Raw genomic sequence first — 15,763 nt, forward strand, 5'->3', positions numbered from 1 at the left:
GAGACACGTTTTGACTGTCCTCACGGGAGGGAAGCGGGAAGGGTCTTGGGGGAGGGTGGGAGCTGGTAGGGCCAGGCCCAATAGCACATGATTTAGTCCCCATGGATTTAGTCCCCACACAGGGACAAATCTTGTTAGTTCTCCTACCCTAGATTTAGCAAATGGATACGCCAGATTCATAGTTATAGTTTGAATTTCAGGTCCCAAATACTGAAGGGCAGTACTTATGCTGAACAAAATTCACCATTTATCTGAAATTCAGGTTTAACAGTCTTGTATTTTAGGTAGCATTTCCACCAAGAAATCCAAACACCCGCCAAACCCATAACAGTCTTTTTGGAAAAGAGCCCCAGGCACCGCCCCTGCCCTGTGGCCGCATTGTCAGGTGACTCTGTCATGCAACCCTGGTTCCTGGACAAGGATTAGCTCCCTCACCAAAGCGGCCGGCTGTAGTTTGAGGGAACAGCCTATCAGGTGGCCCGGAGCCCTGGCCAGTACAGGTATTGGCCCTCTTGGGGGGATGTGGAAGGTGGGACTCCCTGGTAGAAATACAAGTGGGTTCCGATCCCGTTCTGCCACCTTGGAGATTGTGATTTGGAGGAGCTCTCACCCTCTGATTGGCATGAGCCCCGTGCGGGCGTTACATGCGGCACCCCAGACGAGGCTCTCAGTAAATGCCTGGTAAGTGCGCCCGCTGCCGTCGTCAGCGGCAGCACGAGTAGGGCCTTCGCCCGCCCTTCTCCCCGTGAGGGTGGGCCCGCAGGGACCGTCGGGGCCCCACGCGACGGTTGGGGGAAGCGAGGCCCAGGGTCGTGCTTTCAGGTCGAGTTCCTGGTGCGGTGGGGACTAGCAGGGCCATCCAGGCTCCTTCGTCACCTCCCTTGGTGGCTCGGCTCACACCGCCATCTTGACAGGAGTTGCCAGCCTTTCCGCGTCCTCCCTGCAGACCTGGTGCCTGTGGTTACCAGAACCACAGGTGATGCAAGACGACGGGTCCGTTGCGGGGCCCTCCGCCCCAGCCTCCGGGGGCCTGAGGCAGCCTGCCTGCTGTCTCCGAGGCTGGCGGTGCCAGTCGCTCGCTCTGGGACCCCGCCCTTCGGCGGCAGAAGCAGAAGGCGTTTCTCTGACTCTGAGCCAGATGGCTCGCGCTCTGCCACCGACCCGAGAGGCCGGGGCAAGCCTCCTCCCTGCTTGAGACCCAGCCTCCTCGTCTGCCACAGGGCACCTTAGCGGTCACCTCCTGCATGTGCGTTCATTGGACAAACGTCGGTAAAACCAAGTGGCGAGAACAGATAACATCGGAACACTCACCCACCATTGCCGGGACTAAATTCTTACAACGCTTTGGAAAACCGTTTGGCGTCAACTATTAAAACTAGCATGCACTTGCCCCAGGACCCAGGAATTCCAGTTCCAGATACATAGCCAAGAGAAATGACAGTACTTGTCCACCAAAAAATATGCACGAGAACGTACATAATACAGATAAATTACGCATCATCAGAGCAAAAAACCTCTCGTGGTTCAAAGAACACCATTGAGCAAACGAAAAAGACGACCCACAGAATCGGAGAGGACATTCGCATGTCAGACGTCTGACGGGGGACACCTGCCTAGAATAGATGAGAACCTCGTAGTCGTTCCAATTTAAAGAGAGGAGAAGAGTCTGGCCAGACGTTTCTCCAAAGAGGATGCACAGGAGGATGACGAGCTCACGAGAAGACGCTCGACGCAACCAGCCGTCGAGGAGGCAGAAACAAAGCCGCGGCGAGATGGCGCGTCGCACCCGCTGCGATGGGTCGGAAGCGGGCGCCGCCGGGCGCCGCCGGGACGTGCTGCAGCCGGAGTCGCACGTTGCTCATGGGAACGGGGCCGGCGCAGCGGCTGTGAGGACAAGTTCCTCGGGTTCGACGCAGAGTCGCCACATGTTCGGAAAAGCAAAGATGGATGTGCACACAGCCGCCGTCTCCAGAACTGCCGAATGGTGGAAACAGCCCCAGCGCCCGTCATCGAGAGAGGGGCGGACGCGCGGGGCAGTGGCAGCCGCGAAAAGCGGGGAGGCGCCGACTCTCGCCACGGTGTGGACGGACCCGGAACACACGACGCTCGCCAGAGACGCCGGGCACACAGGGCCACACGGCGCGCGACTCCACCGATGCGACGCGCCCAGACAGGCGCGCGCACAGACAGGAAGCGAGTGGGCGGACGCCAGGGGCTGGGGGCGACTGCTTGCTGACAGGGACAGGGTTTTTTTTGTTGTTTAGCTTTTGGTTTTGGATGGTGAAACTTCTAGAATTAGATGGTAGTGATGGTTGTATAACTGTGACTATACTAAAAGCCACCGAGCTGGACTTTGAAAAGGGCGAATTTTATGGTATGTAAATAACACCTTGTGAAATAATAGAACAGAAACTAGACACATGTTGCGCTCCGCCCCCGGCCCCTGGCTCCACCTCCAAAACGCCTGTGATTTCCCAGTGGCAAGAGCACCAGCAGCGGCATCCGATCTGATGTTGGGCGTCGGCCCCTGGGTCCTGACACCGGCTCCTGAATCCCTGGGGATTTCCTGGGAGACAGCTGTGTCTTTTGTTTTATCAAAGTGACTCTGTGTGGGGTCCTGGGTAGGGGCTGGTCCAGAACAAGCCCTGGTCAGAAGCCGGGACCTGTGAGTCCCACCCCCACCCTCCAGGGAGGGCGGAGGAGCTGGACACTGAGTCCACCGCTGGTCGTGCCCACCCGTGGCGAAGCTCCCATCAAGACGCCCGAGGTGACGGCTGGTATCGGACGTGGGGTGAGTGTGGCGACGGCGCGAGAGAGAAGGAGACACCCCCGGGGGAGCGGCGGCTTCTCCTTAGGCGTACCTCAGCAGCAGTCATTAAAAACGGGCGGGGAGCCCCGGTGGCACGCGGAGTTCCTTGTTCTAGTCTCTCGTATCCTTTGCGTCTGCCTGTGTCAGCACACCTTGTCGGGTGAGGTCAAGCCCTTCCGACCTGAGGAAGAGGCCCCCTTGCCCCACAGATGCGTGCGGCTCATCGTTAAATGTTGAGGAATTTTGTGACCTGATTGTTAAACACAGCCAGTACTAAAAACGAAATGACATGAACATGCAATTAAGTACATTGTCATTAAAGCAAAAGTAATCAACACTCAAAACCCACCAGTCCCGTTTGCTTTACCACTTACTGTGTCATGGTCTTCGTGTTGTTTAGACCTATCGTGTCGTCGCGGTGGAAGTAGCATGTGCCGCGGGCTGAACGTGGCTCCCACAAATTCACATCCTGAAACCTCCCCCCCAATGCGATGGTGTTAGGAGGCGGGGCCTTCGGGAGGTGAGGAGGTCGTGAGTGGGCAGCCCCTGCGAATGAGATGAGCGGCCTTGTGACAGGGACCCCAGAGAGCTCCCCCCACCACCACCACGGGAGGCCACAGAAAGTGGACGGGCGTCTATGAATCAGGAAGGGTCTCGCCAGACCGAGGCTGCTGGAGACTTGAACTCGGACCGCCAGCCTCCGGAACTGTGAGAAATCCATGCCTGTGTGTGTGAGCCTCCGGTCTGCGGTGTTTTTGTCACGAATCAGTGACAGCCTGCTACTGCACCTCTCTTCCTAACTCTGCATTCCGCGATGTCACAACGCTGGCTCGAAATCAGCCACAGTGGGCCTTGTGACACCATGGAAGTGGGCACAGGTGACAGATGAATGTCCCCTTTCCCAAGGGCCACTCGTTAAACATGGCAGTGCACTGCGCATGGAACATGCATGGGCCAGCCCGAGCTTGGAACCAAGACTGCTGGCCCGAGGTTCCATCTGCGGACGCCCAGCAGGCCTGCCTATGGGGTGGGTGACGGCGGCCTAAGTGCCTGGGCTTTGGTGTAGTTTGTCGCGCAGCATTATCACGGCGCTCACTGACTGACAGCAGGGAGTTCCCCTCAGTGCACAGAGAGCTTCGAAGCAGTGAAGCCAGGTGCAGAGGAGGGAACCTGTCCGTGGTGTCCGAGCTGGATCCAAAGGTACCCGGGAGTAGGAGACAACCCTGAGACCAGGCTTCGAATCCGGGACCCCCAGCTGTGGGGTTTTGGTTAACCGACCTCACTTCTCTGAGCCTCTTCCATTGAGAGCAGACAGAGGTGACTCATCCATTGTCTTGAGCGTCAAAACAGAACGTGGGGTATTCCATCAGTGAACGTTCCCGCAAGGCGACGCCTGATCGGGGCCCTGTCACACTCACAAAGATCACGTCCACTCACTCCGTCTTGCTCACTTTGCTCCAGCCACTACAGCCTCCTCTCTGTTCCTCCACCAAGCTGTTTGCCCCAACCCCTCACTTTGTGCTGACGCTTGCCTGTCCAGACCAGGCCCCCCAAAACCTTCTCTCGGCCACAATTTTGTCCTCCATCGCTGCTCATTGCCAAAGCTGGCAAGGAGTAGACACACAGTGTGAAGTTATCGAACAAATGAAATGGATGGACGGACAGATGGATAGACGGATGGATGGACAGAAGGGCCAACAGATGGATAAATGGACAGACAATTGGGCAGATGGGTGGATGGGTGAATGGGAGGATGGATGGATGGATGGATGGATGGATGGATGGATGGACGGACGGACAGATGGATGGATGGGAGAATGGATGGACCGAGGATGGGTGCAGGTATGCGTGGGTGGGTAGATGTTTCATTCGCGGATGAAGGAAGTGATTCAGGGTGGAGGGGGAACTGATCACAGGTGTAGGAACCTCTGGCCGTGTCCCCATGCTCAGGGCTCAAAGGTCATTTCATAGCTCTGCCCCTTTCTGAGCCTGACTAGCACTGCCCTCTGCTGGATATCCTGGGCTTTGCATGTATTCTACCAGCTTCCGGTTCTGTAAAATTTGGTTCCTATCAAAACCATTCATTGGTCTTCGTTAACTTAACAAATGTTTGTTAAGCACCTACAGCAAATGGCAAGTTCCCTAGATCATAGAATTTGTGTTCGGGGTGGAGGAGGTGGTGGAGACTGATAAATCACAAGATTTAAAATATGTGTCCTAGAAGGCGATATATTTTAAGGAGAAAAATCCAGCAGGGAAGGAAACAGAGGATCACTGGGGCTTTACTTTTTAGAACAGCTTCCTCGAGTTATAATTGACATACAATAAAATACGTGCATTTAAATTGGAAAGTTTGGCGAGTTTTGGCATGTGTACACCCCGCAAAACCGTCGGCACGATCAGGATTTGGAAGGTCTCCCTTTCCCCGAGGCTCCCTCGAGCTCGTCGGTGGCCCTCCTCGCCTCCGCTCCCCACCCCGGTCCCCATGCAATCACTGATCTTCTGGCTGTCGCCGTAGGTTAGCTCGCGTTTCCTGGACCAAGCCTCTTCCACAGGGCGCCGGGGATGCTGGGGCCAGGTGACTCTGTGGGGCCATCCTGGGCTCTGCGGGGTCAAGCAGCGTCCTTGGCCCACACCCACTAGATGCTGGGAGCACCCCAGTCATGACAGCCACAGATGTTCCCAGACACGGCCCAGCGTCCCTGGGGGACAGAATTACACAGTTTAGAAATCCCAGGCTAATCCTAGTTCTGCCCCCTGAATCGAGACTTCTATTTAATTTCGATCCCAATGCAGATGAGGAAACTGAGACTTCCGTAATGACTTGTCCGAGCCCCTGACACAGCTGGGAGTATAGTCCTGGTCTTTCTGATGACAGACCCCTCGCTGCGCCTCTGCCCTGCCCACCTGACCGTCCTCCGAATCTGCGCTCCCCAGCACAGCCCTCACTAGCCACCAATCTCAATGTTTCATTGAAGCAAAATACACGTAACGCTAAGTTTACCATGTTAAGCGTCCGGCTCAGCGGCTTTAAGCACACGTGTCGGGCAGCCGTCCCCACCGTCCGCCTCCAGGACGCTCTCGTCCCAAACCGACACTGTCCCCTTGGCACACTGCCTCCTCTCCCCTCCCCCAGCCCCTGTCACCCACCATCTATGTCTCTGTGGATCTGACTCCTCTGGGGACCTCCTGGGAGTGGGATCGCACGGGACGTGTCCTTCTGTGTCTGGCTTATGTCACTGTCCTCGAGGTTCACCCGCGGGCACTGAGGCTACGTCCGCCTTTGGCTGCCACTGTGCACGGGGACCACAAGCACCTGCTCACGTGCCCGCTGTCGTCGGTTCTCAGTAAACGGCCAGCGGAGGCCCCGTCTCGCCTCCCGGCCCCGAGCACCAGGCGCCCCACCCACGTCCGGTCAGCCCCCATCAGCGCTCGTGAACGTCTGCTTTGTCGATTTCATGTTCAGTGTTAGGATTTCAAAGTCGGCTTCTCGGTCCCACTGGCCACATGTCAAGAGCTCGGTCGCCACGGGTGGCTGGTGGCTGCCACGCTGGGCGGCGCAGGCGGGGGATGTGCCAGGCATGGGCGGAATCGCCATAGGTCTGTGCTGCTCCAGACTGCTGAGCTAGGAACACGCCTTTCCGGCGCTCTTCCAGGCCCCCGCCCGGCCGTCACGCACGTCACTGCGTGCGAACTCCCGTGGGTTGCGGACGGAGGAGGAAGGAGGAAGAGACCTCGCGCTGCCTCGTCAGCGTTCGGGGACGGGGACATGGCGCTGCCTGCCCAACGGCCTCTCCTTCACAGGACCCCAGGTCCCACCGCTGGCCTCCGACCACGCGCACGGAGCAGGCGCACATTCCGCCATGGTGCCCGTCACCTCCCCGCTTTAATTGTCCTGGTCCCTCTCCCCAGCGCGCCTCTCAGCCTCCTGTCCCGCGGGCTGCAGTGGTTGTCGGGGGGAACACGGCGGCGATTAAAGCGGCAGACGAGACCCGGCTTCATCGTCGGCCGCAGGATGCTCTGCGTGAGAGTCGTGGCTGCCGGGCACATGACTGCAGCGTCACGTGATCCACGCCACCGCCCGGAGGTCGTGAGCCCAACAGGGCCTCTGGGCTACGCCCGGGCAGGGCCGGGCCAGGCTGACCGTCCCGAGGCTCCAGGGAGGACAATCTCGGGCCTCTTCCAGCTTCCAGAGGCGCCGTGTCCCTGGCTCAAGGCCCCTTGCCCCTCCTCACAGCCAGCAGTGCAGCCTGGTCCGTCTCTGACTCAGAGCCTCCCGCCTCCCTCTCACGAGGACTCTGTGAGGACGCTGGGTCCCCAAGAACCTAGGTCCGTCCCCTCTCACGGGCTTTGACTCCGTCTCGCCGGAAACGTCCATCTACCATGTGAGGTGACACGTCCACACGTCTCAACCCGGACAAGGACAGCTCTGGGGCCCTTATTCTGCCGAGCGCGGCATCCAAGACACATCAAACGACGGCGAGGGGCAGAACGGGGGGTCTCGCTCACTCGGAAGTGTATCGCCCACCGACAGAGCAGGGGGAGGCCGCAGTGATCAACGCAGAGGAAGGATCTGGAAGGAGGGACGTCCCCAACTGCGAACCGTGGCATTTCCTGGGGAGGGGACCTTGGGGCTCGGGGTGAAGGGACATTGGGACAGAAAAGTCAGAAGCTGCGTTGTGTCCCAGCGAGTCCGAAGTCAGTAAATGCAGCAAATGCTGGTGTCCCGGGGGGAAAATAGGCTAAGAAGCAAGATAATACACAGTCTCGAAGTCTCTCCCTTGAGATAGTAATTACAAAGGTAGATTTTGGGATTTCCAGTGATCTTCCTTTCCAGTTTCTAGCTTAATTCCACTGTGATCAGGAAACGTACTGTATGATTCTAATCCTTTCGCACGCGTCGAGACTTAGGACCCAGCATACTAACTAACCCTCCTTCTTAACTAATAATCCCTGTGCATTTGAAGAGAACAGACACACTGCTGTTTTTTAGCGGACTGTTCTGTAAACATCAAGTTAGTTGGTCGTGCCGTTCACATCTTACTGAGTTTCTTGTTCTAATTATTGAGAGAGGGGTGTTGAAATCTCTAGCCATAATTATAGATTTGACCTTTTTTTTTTTTTTTCTCTCTCTCTTCAGTTGTCAGTCTTTGTTTTGGGTGTTTTGAATGCAGTTAGCAGGGGCATACATGTTTAGCATTGAGATGTACCTTATATACAATTAAATTCACTTGGAAGATCGCGGTTTGATGAGTTTTGGCTATTGTTTACGATCATCTAACTTTATCACCGTCACGATATAAAACACGTCCGTCAGCCCAAAGCGCTTTCTCCCTTCGCAGTCCACCCTCGCCTCACCCCTGCCTTCACGCCACCACCGTTAGGTTTTCCGTCAAAATCGTTCTCCTTTTCCCAGAAGTTCGAAGATTGAAATCACACAGTATGTAGCGTTTTGAGTCTCGCTTCCTTCACTTAGCACAATGCTGTGGAGACTGTCACGTGTATCAGTAATTCATCTCTTTTTTATTGCTGAGAATTATTCCCTTGGGTGGATATACCATTCACCTGTCGATAGATTCTTGAATTTGTTCCCACTTTGGGACCATTACGAATAAAGAGGTTATGATCACTTGCATACAAGTTTGTGTCTGGAAATAAGGTTTTCATCTCTTTTGGGTGCTTCCTCAAGAGCAGAGTGGCTGGGTCATCTGGTAGATGTGTCTTTGACATAACAACACACCGCCTGTCCATTTTCCAAAGTGGCTGTGCCATTTTGCATTTCCTCCAGCGGCGCGTGAAAGTTTTTTGCTTTTACACCGTCGGTGCCTTTATATTTGAAGTGGACAGCAGACGTCTAGCCGCGCCATCAGCGTCCACCACTGAATTACTATTCAGACCATTTACATGGGTTACGAGCATCAATATGGTTGGGTTTGAATCTACCGTCTTGCTATTCGCTATTTGTCCCTTCTGTTCTTTGTAATCTTTTCCCTCTTCATTCGCCTTATTGACTATTTTTTTATTATTTCGCTTTTATACTTATAATTGTCTTTTTAGTTATTCCTCTTCAGTTGATTTCTAGTGATTTTCCTAGGCTTACAACACACACGACTTCCTACATGACGTAAGACCCTTACCTTTCACCAGTACATTTCCGTTCCCACCTCCCATTCATATACGTACTCTGGTGTTCCTTTAATATGTTACAAAATAAGTCTCATAGTACATTGTTATTTTTGTTACAGATTGAGAAAAAATTTATTTTCCACATTTTAAACATTTCTTGCGCTCTTATTTCTTTTGCATAGATCCAGATCTTTGTATAGTATTATTTTCCTTCTGTCTGAAAGAACATCCTTTAACACTTTTTTTTTGATGTAGGTCTATGAAAATACATATTCTGCCTTCAATTTTTGTTTTTTTTAACAGCTACAGCACCTGGTCTTCCTAGGTGGTCCCCCATCCAAGTACTAACCAGGTCCAACCCTGCTTAGCTTCCAAGATCAGATGGGATTGGGCATATTTAGGGTGGCATGGTCATAGACTCTGCCTTCACTTTTGAAAGATATTATTACTGAGTATATAATTCTAGGATTTTGTTTATTTGTTTGTTGGTTTTTTGGTACTTTGAAAATATTATTCCATTGTCTTCTGGTATAAATTGTTTCATATAAAAATCTTGGTCATTCTTAATACTTAATTTTATCATTATAGATTAGTTTGTCCTGTAATTGAACTTCACATCAACGGAATTGTACTGGGCATACTCTTTTGCGTTTGGCTTATTATGTTCAACATTGTCTGTGTAATTCATCCACTTTGTTCTGTTTATTTGTAATTTATTCTTTTTCAATGCTGCATCATCTGCCATTGTGTGACTATGTTACAAGTTATTTATCATTTCTGTTGATGGACATTTAGGTTATTTTGGATTTGGGGCTAATATAAATATAGCTGCTTTGAACATTCTTGTCTGAGTCTTTGGTGGGTATAATAATGCATTCTCTTTGGGAACCGTAGTGAAATTGCCAGGCCATAGGGTATGCATATGGGAGCTTTAAAAGATACAGCCAGACATGTTTCTAGTGGAGCTATGTGGCTTTACATTTCTACCTGAAATGCAAAAGAGTTCCAGGTGCTGCACATCCGTGCAACTCTTCATCGTCAGTCTTTCTAATTTTAGCTATTCTCATAGGGTACAGAGGTATCACATTGTGGCTTAAATGACTCATGCATTGGAGCGCCTTTTGCATTTACCCATTGGCCATCTGGATGTCTTTTGTGACGTACGTGTTCATGTTTTGCCATGTTTTAACTGGTTGTCTTTTTCTTCGTGATTTGTGGGAATTTTCGTTCTGATCTGCTTTGTTTTCTGTTTGTTGAACCATATTGTGGCTAACAGTACTTCGTCAGATATGTATTGCAAATGTCTTATCCAAGTTTGTGGCTTGCTTTTTTTACTCTCTTAATAGTGTGTCCCGAGGGCAGGTATTTCTCATGCACTGCTGTGTGTCCAGCGCTCCTTACCACACATGGCACATAGTAGGCCCTCAGTAAATGTTGAATGAATGACTTCGTTGGAGTCCTAGCTCCGAGCCGTAGTTACCCCTGCCCTGCTGATATCACAGGATTTTGTGAGAAGCGTAGGAGATGCATGATCCATTCACTGCAGCGTCGAATTTGGAGGTTCTCAAGCAGCGCCAGCTTTTAGAATCAGAAAATGCGGAACTGGATTTTTCTCCAGGAACTAACCAGGAAAGCTCCACGTGGGCGCCCCGCCCACAGAAGTCCCCGCCCACAGCTGTCACTTAGCTGAGGGGCGGGGTAGGGACTTTTTTCCGTAGGGGGCGTGGCTAGAGCCTGCAACCGGAAAGTGGGTGGAGCTCCGGGGGACACTGACCAATGAGAGGGAAGAGAGCTCAGTAGGGCGGAAGGGGCCGCGTAGGCAGAGAGGGCGTTGTCAGCGTTGCCGTTGGGCGGTCTGGCGTTGTCAGGGCAACGTGATGCCGCCCCTCAGCGGGGGCGGGGCTCCGTGGGAGGCGGGGCTTGCAGGGCGGGCCGTCGAGCGGCGCCTGCTGTCAGCTGACCGGTCGCCATCTTGTCCACCATTTGCAAGCTCGGCGGAGCGTGAGGGGAGGGGAGCGCGGCCTGCTGTGCGGGTCCCGCCGCCGCCGCCGCCACCACCACCACCCCGCGGACCGGGGTCGGCCTGGCCTGGGTGCCCGTCTCGCTGCGGCGGCCGGCAGCGCATCGCTCCGCAGACGGCAGGCGCAGTCCCCAGACCCCCGCACGGCGCCCTGCCGCGGGCCTCCCGGGGCTCGAGCCCGCCGGCGGCTGCCGCGATGGCCCTCAAGATGGTCAAGGGCAGCATCGACCGCATGTTCGACAAGAACCTGCAGGACCTGGTGCGCGGCATCCGCAACCACAAGGAGGACGAGGTGAGCCTGGCGCGCCGCCGGCCCGGCTCTGCCCGCCGCCCGACCCTCGACCCCGGCTGCAGCTCGCCCCGAGGGCCCGCGCCCGGCGCTCGCGCCGCCCGCCGCGGCCTGGGCGCCGCGCACCCGCGCCCTCCCCGAGCCTCGGTTTACCCTCGAGGCCCGAAGGCGGCCCCAGACGAGACCCCAGAGGCCCCCAAGCTGCGGCTCTCGCACTCCCCCCTCTCTGCGAGTGTCGGTTTGCCCAGGGGGCCGTGCCGCTGGTGGCCTCCCATCGCAGCCTCAGTTTACCCACTATGCGATGGAGGCCCGCATCCCCCTCCCTGCGGCTGACCCCGGAAGAGACTTCGCAGGTCCCCTTGAGTGTGTTTTGGATCGAAATCCGGGGTCCCCGGCCCCGCCCTAGGTCTCTGGACTGCTGTCTGCGGACCGCTCCTGCAGGAACCCCCTGGGATGAGTGCGGTCCTGGTCGCCCTCCGGGGCCTGGCCACTAACCGGTCCTTGCCTCTTGGGCCCGCGTCCCCGGGAAGGTGGGGCCGCCCCTCTTAGCGGCAACGCGTATCCGAGACCACAAAATAACGAAGCTTCTGAGGGGTCCTGAAATGGGGAAGCCTGCTTCAGCCCCAACCCAAAAGCCAGGGCGAGGGAAAGGTTTTCCAGAAGTAAAAATTGTAACGTGGGCACCCTTTCCTTCCTTTTTCCCCTTCCCCCAACCTGTGACCTAGATTTAGGAGGGGTGGGGACAGTTAGTGGCCACCAGGCCTCTGGCTTCATGGAAGAGGCTCAAGCCCTCCCTTACACAACGGGACCTGAAGGAGAGCCTGGGCTTTGCGGCTGCCCCGAGGCCGGCCGCTGCTCCCTGCGGTGCGGGTCCCAGTTCCGGATGCTCGGCGGCCTCAATGGCGCCCGGGAAGTCGGGCATTACCGGTGGAAGGTGCAGCGGGGTTGAATTTGCTGGGAGACGCCCGCACCGTCCGCCCAGGTCCCTCTGCTGGGAGCCTGAGTCCCTGCCTGTCTGTGGCACTTTTTCAGAATAGGTGTGACCTCGCGGAGACGTGGTTAGGTTATTTTCGCTCGTTTCTGTCACCCTTCCCTTCCCTGGGCTGCACCTCCTGTCCGGAGCTCTCCCTAATAGCGGCGGCTGCGGTTTCCTGAGGTGACAGGAGCGGGTCGGCCTTGGCCGAGCAGACTGGGTCTGCACCCTCAGGTTTCTCTTTCGCGCTGGTTGACCTCCCGATTTCGTCCCATCCGACCAGGGGAGTCACGGAGCAGTGTGTTCGGGATTCTGAGGCCAGGTCACTGGGTCTTTTCAGCAGAGACACACACACACTCCGGTGAGGACACCTGGTTTTTCGGAGGGTGTGTCTGTCAGCGCTGGGACCTGCGGTTTCTGCACTTGGAACTGGTGGTCACTAATGGCGCCTTCCCCACAGGCCTGCGGCCCATTAAACGGGGGTCTCGATGGTGGAAGCTTTTTTAACAGTGCAGGCAGGGCCAGGCTGGTGCTGGAAGTCCTCAGAAGTCACAGATTCCCATGTGGCCCTTGCCCCTGACCTGTTGGTGCTTCCTGTCAGGACGTGGCACCCATGGTTTTGTCATCAGAAGATCGTCACCATCTCACTTCTGACTGCGGCCCTGCATCTCTGTCCCTGCGGGAGCTCAGCCGATGGCCGCCGAGTTACCCTCCCAGGCACCCCCACTCCCCGCCCACCGCACCCCAGCAGGGACTCCTGAGAATGTGCTTTTTCTGCAGCCGAACCGTTCCCTCCCAAAGTTTACTTTATAATAGATTTTAGCTTAAAACTTTTGTGTGGTATCAGAAATGAGCCTTAGGAGCGGCTTTAATTAAAGGCCGTGGGGAAAGGCAGGATGATGTAGTGGCAGGGCCCGTGTCACTGGGTGACCTGGGGAGGGCCCCTGGTCTGTTTCCTCACCTGAGAAGTGGGGGTCGTGGTGGCTTGCCCTCCTCATCGAGTGCTTATGAGGGCAGTGAGACTCAGTACAGGCGTCTGTGAGCAGCAGAGCACCCCCGATTTGCAGACCTCGGCCTGGGACCCCTTAGGCAGACATGGATTCAGTCTACTGGGTTGTGTGTGTGTGTGTGGGGGGGGCAGCGAAACACCTGGAAAATCCCAGACTGCGTGCAGCGTGTAGTACAGTAACTTTACCTTGAAACTGTCATTTCAGCGTACGGATGCCAGGCGTGTTTGTGCGTGTGTGTTGGGTTACCACAGGAAACACGTCTCGTAAAATGAGTCCCAAAAGTTTACAAAACAGTGGTCTAATTCACACGTTTTTGGTGAGCTTGAATTTATCACCTTTAAATATGGCAAGGATGACGTCAGCGATGGGGGGAATCTGGTGACTGTCCTACAGGTCAGCTCTGCCTAGGAGAAATCCCAGACGACTCCATATTTCGTTCTCGGGTATTTTTTGTATTTGAGGTGAAACTTTATAATACACCACTAGCTGTGTAATAAGCTGGGTGTTTATTAAGTCAAAAGGGACACTGTCTCTCCCTGTAGATCAGTTTGGTGTCTATCCGAGGTTTTTCTCTACATCGAAATCTCCGGTGACCGAGTGTAGTAAGGCTGCTGCGACTCGCCCGTGGGTGTGGCGCTCTCGTGACAGCTGTCCGCGTGGGCGCAGGAGGGCTCCCCGCAGGTGCTGCCAGCCCCCCTCGGTGGGCACTTCGTCGGTTCCAGGTGTTTGCTCTTCACAGCCGCAGGTCACCCCGCTGAGCACGAGCTCTGCACGTGCCGTCGGCGTCTGGGTGGAATGGCTTCTGGGAAGCGTTGCGTTGGCATCTGCTGCCTGGTGCCGAGTACCCAGTGACTGGCCACCTCCCTTCGCCTTCGCGCTTAACTTCGGCCTCGCTCCTGGAGGCTCCCTGCGCTTCTCCAGGCGGCGGCGGCCTCCCTCTGCGCCCCTTGGCGTGCCCCCCAGGCCGGAGACTGGCCTAGCTGGACGTTCCTAAGCCACTTCCATCCGGCCTTTCTTCCCTGGCCCTTCGGTCAGGGCCGGACTCCCGCAGCATCTCCCAGCTCCCCCCCACCCCTGGTCCCTCTCACAAGAGTTGTCCCCAGCAACATCCAGGCACATTTAACCACATCCTGGGATCAGCCACTACTGGGGAGCCTAGCTGGAGCTGGTACTGCCCCTGTTCACCCACGCGGCTCCCTGTCATCAACCTGCGAAGGCCACGTTGACACCGGAGCGTCCCCTTCCGCCCCTGGGGCTGGTGTTGCCTGCCGTTCAGGGCCCCGGGCTTGGAACTGACGCTCCGGACCCACTGGTCTTGTCGCTGGGTTCCCCGCGCCCTTGAGGAGGAGGGCGGGGCTGGCCTCTCCATCCCCTGGTCTCGTCTTGGTCTCCCCGCCCAGGCCCTGGGTGGTCTGACTGGTCAGCTAAATAATGGTCCCTGGCGGTGTTTCCATCCTAGTCCTGGGACCCGTGGACATGTCGCTTCATGTGGCAGAGGGACTGTGCAGGTGGGATCGAGTCAGGGCCCCCCGAGAAGGGCATGACCCTAGGTTCCCAGGGGCCCAGCGTCCTCACAGGGTCCTCATAAAGGGGAAGAGGGAGGGTCACAGTCGGAGACATGGATGAGGCTGCACTGGTGGCTGTGACTGATGAGGGAGAAGAGGCCGTGAGCCAGGGAGATGGCGCCTCTAGAAGCTGGAGAAGGCTGGAGACGGTTCTTCCTGGAGCCTCGGGAAGGCCCGGCCCCGTGACTCTCAGAGAATCAGTAAGTGGTTTTCATCAACAAAGTGTGCGATGACTTGTTCCAGCAGCTGCAGGAGACTCACACTTACTGGTGGGCTGGCCTTTGAGTCCCCTCTCCTCCCCCAGTGGGCCCCCCACAGCCACTGTTGCCCGTCCAAGCCCCTGGGGTGCTGCAAACAGCCCCAGCCACGGCCCCTCATCCCTTGGAGCCACGTCAGCCCGGCCTGTAGCTGCTCTCTTGCCACCCACCTGGCGCGCCACCAGCCCTGGTTTGGCCCACCGTGCATCCCGGCCCCACTTGCGCTGGAGCAGTCCATCCTCCAGTTATGAAATAAGTCGGGAGCGTAACGTAGAGCGTGGGGAAGAGTCAGTGCATCGTAATGACGATGTAGGGGGACAGGTGGGTACCAGACTTGTAGTGATCGCTTCGTAAGGCACATGTCCGTTAACTCGTACGCCTGAAACAAAAGTAACACTGAATATCAACTCTAATTAAAAATACATTCAGAACAGTAATTTAGGGAAAAAGAGAAGCCCATCGTGCAGGCGGGCCGCTGCAGAGACGCGCTGCCCGCAGCCGGCGCCCCTTCTTACAGGCAGGCTTTCTCGGTTTCCCCAAGGGCGCCTCGCATTGCTGCCCTCTGCCACCTGCGGTTCCCATGTCCTTGAAGTGCATGTCCTGGCTTTTAGGCGGTGGCTCTCACTGGGTGCTTCTGCCCCTGGGCCACTGGGCCACGTCGGGGAAGCGGTTTGGGGCTTGCTGGCACCTTGGAATCAACTGTTTGTGAAAACA

The 15,763-nt window shown here is 55.9% G+C and overlaps 1 protein-coding gene and 1 pseudogene across 6 annotated transcripts in view; one reads left to right on the forward strand and one right to left on the reverse strand.

The window, feature by feature from the left end:
* Nucleotides 1-15,763, forward strand: part of AP3D1 (adaptor related protein complex 3 subunit delta 1) — a 48,538-nt gene that overhangs the window by 6,153 nt on the left and 26,622 nt on the right. The window contains exon 1 of one of the 6 annotated variants that reach the window (XM_036234171.1): nt 10,926-11,247. The exons of 3 other annotated variants lie outside the window; for them this stretch is intronic. In XM_036234171.1, the coding sequence (XP_036090064.1) occupies nt 11,152-11,247 (96 nt within the window). In that variant the 5' untranslated portion in view covers nt 10,926-11,151. Of the gene's footprint in view, nt 1-10,925; nt 11,248-15,763 lie in introns of those variants that run through there. 2 more of the 6 variants (XM_036234167.1, XM_036234172.1) reach the window with 2 other exon arrangements.
* LOC118612775 lies at nt 9,236-9,354 on the reverse strand (annotated as a pseudogene).

The sequence above is a fragment of the Rousettus aegyptiacus genome, unplaced genomic scaffold (genome assembly GCF_014176215.1).
Source record: "Rousettus aegyptiacus isolate mRouAeg1 unplaced genomic scaffold, mRouAeg1.p scaffold_m13_p_16, whole genome shotgun sequence".
NCBI lineage: Eukaryota > Metazoa > Chordata > Mammalia > Chiroptera > Pteropodidae > Rousettus > Rousettus aegyptiacus.